This window comes from Porites lutea, chromosome 4, assembly GCF_958299795.1.
Source record: "Porites lutea chromosome 4, jaPorLute2.1, whole genome shotgun sequence".
NCBI classification, from domain to species: domain Eukaryota; kingdom Metazoa; phylum Cnidaria; class Anthozoa; order Scleractinia; family Poritidae; genus Porites; species Porites lutea.
Genome location: NC_133204.1, coordinates 4,405,911 through 4,413,555, shown reverse-complemented (window position 1 = coordinate 4,413,555; position 7,645 = coordinate 4,405,911). Strand labels below are relative to the sequence as shown.

Sequence of the window (7,645 nt, the reverse complement as noted above, 5' to 3'; positions counted from 1 at the left end):
CGGATTTCCCAGTTGTAGACCTGAATCAGTACAATTAAACTTGTAGAAAAATATGAAACGGCAAACTGATCCTAACGGCAAGGCGATGAAGAAGTAAACAAAAGAATAAAACAACAATATATATATTTAAACAAACTTGTGCCTTGATATGCATGATTTAAGGTGCTGTCACGGAGGTTTTGTGGTCTTGTGCCAGTCGTGGGTGTCACGTAACGAAGAATAAATTTCAATTTTATTGGTTCGTCGTGCCTGTAAGTGAAGGGTTTGTCCTTGTCTGTCAAGACTGTCAACCTCTTTTCCTGAACTACTTTACAACAGTTTCGCTTATTTTATAATGAAGCCATCGAGGAACTGTTAAAAAGGTGTTTTCCCTTATCATGTCAAGAGCTCACGTGAAGAAAACCGGAAATTACGTTATTCTCTGCTTGGGTTGTTTACTTGAACGCCCTTGCAAATAACCGAAAGCAATTTCTGGGTATTCGTGGAAACCGATTATCAAGAACTTTAATATCAATATTCTAAGCAGTATATCAGGATTTCAGCGGACTCTACAAGGGCGATCATGGGATTTCTCTTCGGAGTTCAGTATGGTTTAATCTTATCCATTATGTTTTATTTGGGAAGATGCGAGCTGAATCCTTCGATACAGTGGACTCACTCAAATCCGTTGTAAGTAGTTCATGTGAAACAGTGAAAATTGAATTGCATGTACTTTTTGCCAAGTTTGATTGGGCTAATTAGCGATTGGAAAAAATACTTACTGACGAATCAGGCAAAACAAATCCGTCCTCAAAGATTGGCAGGATCATAGGTTCATAGATTTTAAGTCAAACACGTAACAACTGTACTGTATTTACAACTCCAGGGACCGAAACGGAAGTGCGTTATCTTTATGAGATCGTAATCTTTATAAGGTGTTGAGGGAAAGTGTAATGGCACAACGAGGTACCTTTTTGACAAGATTCTTAGTCAGAAAATAACGGTATTCTACACCTTATGTTCTAAAATAATGCTTCACCGTGTAGAAGAGAGGTGGGAGAGAGTTTGAATATTTTATTTCTATATGAAAAATAATGTTGCGTAGTTGGAGAAGACGGGAGAATGGTGTGCGACAAACGCAGACTGCAGACTTGCAGACTGGCAGGTAAACAAGATAAACATTGTTGTGAAATGCTCTAACAGATTCTCTATCGCTAAACTTCAAGTCTCCTAAAAGTCAAGTTTAGGGATAGGGAATCTGTTTGAGTATTTCACTGACAACAATGTTTATCTCGTCTACCTGCCAGTCTGCAAGTCTGCAGTCTGCGTTTGTCGCACACCATTCTCCCGTCTTCTCCAACTACGCAACATTATTTTTCATATAGAAATAAAATATGCAGCCTGCGTTTGTCGCACACTGCACAGAGAAAAGGCGAACTGAGAAACTCCTACTCGCCCATCAGCCCCGGGCCATCAGCAGACATCGTTTTTTCTCATTTGGACAAACGAGAAGCCGAGTCTTAAGCCATCACTGATACTTCTGAAAAATAATATTTTTGAGCCAGAGCAAAGAACAAACGAGCGTAATTATCATAATGTTTGTTTGAATATTGAAAGAGGTCTAGAATATAAATAATTTTCTATATTCTCTTACCGGATGAGTTGATGATCACGAAACACCCAGATCAATATCTATTTATATAGAGATTACAATGTTATTTGGCTTTTGTAGTGACCTTGATTTCACTACAGAAGTGCCGTTCAAGCTTGTCAAGTTCAAGAGAGGTTTCAGTAGAGATTCAGTAGACTTGGCAACAATTCAGCATTAAGACTGAGGGTAATATAAATTATGCTCATTAAAGCACTTTCTTTTCTGCTCTCTTTCTGCAATTTCCGACTTTCGGAAGCATTTTACCCACTGAACATATCACGCCTTTTTTTTAATAATATATTGATAAGAGTTTCTCCGAAAAGTAGCTCAGTTTCAGGCAATTATCTCGAAAGCATTTATTACGTAATAACTTAATTTCTCCAATAATTTAGCCCTTAACGAATATATTGATTCAATACGATACTTGTCATCAGTTGGTGTGTCTTATATACCGACCGGCGGCGAATGCAGCGCAATTTCCCCCGACAAAGTAGTTAGTGCGAAATAAGGACCTACTGAATACTGTTGCAGTCAGTGGCAATTTGTGCAGCAACATTTCTCGGCCAAAAGACGGATTTAATATTCTCTTATTTCTAGATAGCAGGTTAAGATACTGATAATGGCTCAGGTCCGTACTCTTGTGAACGACAATTTCTCGAAAAGTAGTTGGAAACTCTTTGAGCTGGTCTGTGAGGGGAAATAACTCGTGACCGGAAATCAGTTTCAAAATAGGCAATTTTGTTTGCAAATTCGATGTGCGTTTTTTTTGGTTATTATTATTTTGTTTTCGATGCAGCACCTGTTCAGATGTCTGGCAGGTCGTAATCAGTCATTGTGTATTTTTATTGTATTTTGGGCGTCGTTCTGGTCTCTGTGTTTTATCTGGTACATTTTGCGTGCGTAGTTACATCGTCTATTCGTATACTAAGTGTAAAAATATGCGCCGAAAGTCACAAGCATTAACAGGAACCTTCAATCCTGACATGGATTAGTTCTATTGTGTAAAAGCAACTTGTGTAAGGCTTCCAGAATAAACAAGGTTTCACGCAATGCTGCTCACATCATTATCAATTAGGAATATGTATATAATGTTACTGACAAAAACGTTTATAGTACATTTGTACTGTTTAGCCAGCAATAAATTATCATTATTATTATTAAATTATTATTATAATTTTCACTGCTTTAAGCCCTGAAAGTCCTTATTGTTAAATAAGTGCTTCCAGGGCTATCGAGGAGCATGAAACATGAAATATGGAAGATATTTTTTTAGTTTTAATATGGTTATCCGAAAACGTCTTTTTGCGGGACGAGTTCAAAAGAAAATCATGTCGCAAAATAATTTAGTGCTTTATTTTGGTTTTATTATACTGAATGACTACCTTGCCAGCAGCAGAGGTTTCACAGCATTTACGAAGTGTTTCGTGTCGCTTGTCAGTCGCGTGGTTAGGGCGTAAAGAATTGCAAAACACTACGCGAGAACGATTTCGTCAATGCTAAAAGCCATGCAAGAGAGAAACCTCTGCGCACGCAGGCTACCGAATGACAGGATTTCCCTTTAAATCTTGGAGGAGCGGAAAATGGTAAGGGCCTTTTCCCGCCCCTCCTAGATTCCAAGAGAAAAAAAGCCTTGTGGAAGTACACTCTTTTTTGATGCAAATTCCTTGAATAAAAATGATGAATATTGTTTTCTCAACCAATTTGTCCGCCATGTCACGTGGTTGGGGTCTATTAATTAGACTGTTCACAGTGCCTTATTGTTTCGTAAGATTGTCAGCATCGAGCGCTTACCGGTACGGGCGGCCATCTTGGTTCCATATATACCGAGGGCCGGTAAATTTGAAATTCAACAAAGATGGCCGCCCGCAACGCTAAGTCTTCGATCTTGAAGATCTTACAAAAAATAATAGGGGACTATAAACAGTCCTGAGCCAATATATCCACCAGAAAGAGATAACTCTTTGAGGTTTAAATTTCCCGCCAATTTGTTACTTAAAATAACTTGAGAATACTACTTGGAATAAAGCCTGTTTCTAAGTCCTCTAAACTCTATGGTATGCAGGGCGATTCATATCCGATCTGGCTATGTTGGCAGTGGTGTAACTAGAAACTGCTTTCTTCTAAGCCTGTCTGCAAAAACTAAGAATTAAGGAATGTGGGCTCTTTTAGGGACTAATAAGACGACCTAGGATCTATCCCTTTTTTGAATAAGGAAACACAAATAAGCCGAAGGCCGAAACCGCCACAAAAAGCCGCGGGTAACCGAAACAGGAAACCGCACATGAAAAGCCTCTGGCACCAAGGGTAACAAATCATACGAGATGGTGAAAAAGATAAATATGAAAATATAAATATGGAGAATTTTCTTAATTTTTTATTAAATACTCTTGGCCTCGTATTCCTTCGGTACACATGAATCTTAATTCCCGGATTTATTTAGCTTGCATAGCAAGCGTTTCCGCGCAAGTTCGTTGGGAAACTTGGAAAAGGAGCAAAAAGAGGTTTGAAGTGGAAGAGGCAAGTGTTTTCACTTCCCTTCCCCCCCCCCCCCCCCCCCTCCCGCCCCTCTTTTTTGAATTTTTGTTTTTGCTCTCGCTCTAACTTCCGCGCAATAGCTCGATCGGAAACGTTTTCTACGCAGACTAGGATTTACTGCTTATATTCTATTTTTCTTTCAGATTTACGATAAACAGAACACATTGTGTTAATCCGTTGTCCAGAGTATTCTTCATTTGTCCAAATACTGTTACCATCCTAACCAGACTAAAAACCAGTCAATCAAGTCCGCAATACGAGAATCTGTGGTTGGTTGGCAAACAAGGCTTTGAAGGTTGTGAGGTGAACAAATCGATCGACAAGAAGCTAATAGATTGCAATAATCCATTGAACTTGCTCTATTATGAAGTCATATTTAAGAGATACAGTGCAGTCATGAGTGCTCCAGTGTTTGAACCAGGAAAGGAGTACTATTTTATTGGTAAGATTACATAGTAAGTAAGAATGGTGACCGCAATAACTCCCCTATTAATTTTCATAATTTAATCAAAGTTTACGGTCATTTAAGGCCTAAGAAGTTTGTTGTTAGAGCCCTTAAGGTCGATTTTGGCAGGCTGTGAGAAATCGTTTTCGAAATTACGTACGTTTCTATAAAAAAAGAGAAATCGTTATTTAATGAGCAAAAGAGCTCTTAAAAGTAGTATGTGATGTTTTAGGGTGCTAAAAACCTTGCGGTAAACGTGAACCTCAAACCGCAAACCTGACGGCAAGGCACTGGTCACGTGACTTCTTGACATTCCCGGAAAATGCCGAAGATCTTCCATCCTTAAAGTCAGTTCAAATACTTGCTTGTTCGACCTCAGATATCCAGTGTAAAAGTTCCCACTTATAGGGAAAATAGAAAATTAATTGCTGGCTTTTCTGCACTCATGATGCCAGAGCTAGATAAGTCAATCTGGTTTTTGTCTGGTTTGGAATCAAGGTAATATAGCAAATTCTGATCATCCGCGCCTTGAGCTTGCCCCCTATCCCCCTTTACGGTCCCTCCTATTAGCCTTGGAGACGAATTTTGGTGGGGCTGACCAAGTTTTCTGGCCTGTTCCTTGTCCACTTCTTTCTAATATGGGGCCAACTAAGTCCTCTATGCTACGTTTTTAGCGACTTCAGATGGTACAAGATCGTCCTTGGACAAAACTTCCGGAGGGCGTTGCAGCTCACATACGATGAAGCTTAAGTTCTATGTTTGTACAAACAATACAGGTTAGTACAGAACTTCCCGGAAGCAAAAGTGGCTGCTGGCTTGGGGTCGTTTTTTATTTCTCAACAAGAATGAATGAGCTAAAGAATGAACGGTTGAAGGAATTCCCTGGTTTATGAACAGGTGCAAGTAAAAATGAAAGATACAAACTATATAACGCCGCTACTAAAAGATAAAGCCACAATTAGGCAATAGACCTTTCCGACGCTTTTGTCAAGTTTTAATAAAGGACAGTTGGTGAATATCCATCGACACCGCTGGGAGGTTTCAGCGCCTTACAAAAAGTAAATTTGCCAAGTTTAAAGGTGATACGTCTATTAAAGTGCGCGAAGCTATTGCTGCTCCACAAAGTCGCCAAATTTTACAGACGTTTGTATGGTGTGGGGGCGAGTTCGTGCTCCCCACCATACAAACGTTTTGTAAAGTTTCGCAGCTTTGCTGATCGAGATCTTCCTTAGTTTTCAACAAATCCCTCTAAAAATGAGCCTCCTTACTGATTATTTTTCCCAGCGGTGTTAAAGGATTTTTGCTAACTGGTCGCGGTAAAAAGATGAAAAAAAACCGTGGAAGGGTCTTTTGTTCTGTGATCGTTACCCCGCCACATACACATGTAGCTGCTTCGAGATTGGGCTATTTTTGATATTAACCGTGGAGACAGTGCAAAGGAGAGTCTCAATATTGGATCCTATGTGTGTAAAACTACTACTGGTAACTTTTAAATTGAATTGTCTGCTTTCTGACTGCGAGCGACCATAGCTTAATTTGTTCTTTCCGCTATCAAGCAATCTCTTTCGGTTCCACTTTAGATCCACGGTGCCAAAGCGATGATCTGTGCAATGGTATAGTTCCTACACATGCTCCAACAACTGCTAGCACTGCGAAGGCAACAACGAAATCGACACAAACCACTCCCGCTACCACTAACGTGGTAAAAAACACTTCATCCACAGCGTACATAGTTCCCACCTCGTGGATAAAAACTACAGGTAACTGAAAAAGCCTGAATGTTACTCGCACGAAATAATATTCAATGCCTAAATCCTCGAGCTTAGTAGGCATTCTTTTGACGTGTTCTCTATGAAGCTGTAGCATAAGATATACTAGTAAACTTCTTTACAATTCCATTATTTGTACCACTGTTACTAATAGTACTACTACTACTACTACTACTACTACTACTCCTCCTCCTCCTCCTCCTCCTCCTCCTCCTCCTCCTCCTCCTCCTCCTCCTCCTCCTCCTCCTCCTCCTCAAATTATTTTCATTTAAAGTAAAGTTAATTACTGGCGGGAACTTACGTTGGTCGCCAAGGACAAAGTATAAGTAGATGAGGCAGTCGAAAAACTTTTCTATTTCCAAATACTGAAAAACGCAACATTCTTTTCAGTTGCAGCCAATCCCGGACGTGAAAGAAAGAGATCCTTTAAGGAAACTACGTACTTTATAGCCATTGGTGTTCTTGTGTTCCTGTGCGTTCTTCTTATCATCGTTTCTGTTATTTTGATCTATCGGTTAAATCGGAACAGAATGCACAAGTCACGCCAACCGCTGTCAAGTCACGACACGCCCACCGACGTTTAAAGTGTGTTCGGAAAATACGATATCTTTACATATAAATGTAAATCAAACTGAAGGAAAATGGCCCTGGCATAGGTGTGGCGAGTTTGTATGGAAAGGTTCTGCTTTGGACAACCTACCACTATCCAAGCCGACCAAAAGCTTTGCGGAAAGAGGTGTGAGCAACGAACCAATCGATTAAACAAGAAGTAAATCGTGTTGGAGTGGTGATGATTCTGCCACTGGTGCTGATGGTAACCAGAATTTATATATTTTGCTTTTTACATACGCGCCAATTTATAAAGTACTACAAATATGCCATGATTTACACATAAAGAGATAACTAAAACTTAATTTATATTGATCTTGAGTGGGTTAGAAATCCACCCATTATAACCTTGCGACAGTTCATCATACACATGTAGATGCAATCGGTTTTTAAGATGTAGCAAAAAAGAAAGTGGCGTTTTCGATTCCTTTGGTGGTTTTTTAAACAGAGAATATATGTTGTTATTAATATATAGCGGAGCACTATAGCTAAGAAAATGTCGTAAACTACCCATCCAAGAAAATTTGGTAATCACGTGACCGTACACGGACCGACCGCCCGACCGTCCGTCCGTACCACAGGCATACTAATGTAAAATAACTTAATCATCAGGCATGGCAACCCAAATGCAACTCGAGGTTATTTTGACGGCAAATC

The 7,645-nt window shown here is 39.6% G+C and overlaps 1 protein-coding gene across 1 annotated transcript; it reads left to right on the top strand.

The window, feature by feature from the left end:
• Nucleotides 1-342: 342 nt before the first annotated feature.
• Nucleotides 343-6,963, top strand: LOC140934045 (ephrin-B2a-like). Its single transcript, XM_073383729.1, has 5 exons — nucleotides 343-669; nucleotides 4,309-4,607; nucleotides 5,285-5,386; nucleotides 6,191-6,370; nucleotides 6,770-6,963. The coding sequence occupies exons 1-5, from the start codon at nucleotides 563-565 to the stop codon at nucleotides 6,961-6,963; spliced, it is 882 nt and encodes a 293-aa protein (XP_073239830.1). The 5' UTR covers nucleotides 343-562.
• The last annotated feature ends 682 nt before the right edge of the window (nucleotides 6,964-7,645 follow it).

What these genes read in the sequence shown, in the direction of transcription:
- LOC140934045 (XM_073383729.1), top strand. Translation starts at nt 563, where the DNA reads ATGGGATTTCTCTTCGGAGTTCAGTATGGTTTAATCTTATCCATTATG. An exon ending in TGGACTCACTCAAATCCGTT is followed by an intron (nt 670 to 4,308) that starts GTAAGTAGTTCA and finishes TTTTTCTTTCAG; the next exon opens with ATTTACGATAAACAGAACAC. An exon ending in AAAGGAGTACTATTTTATTG is followed by an intron (nt 4,608 to 5,284) that starts GTAAGATTACAT and finishes CTACGTTTTTAG; the next exon opens with CGACTTCAGATGGTACAAGA.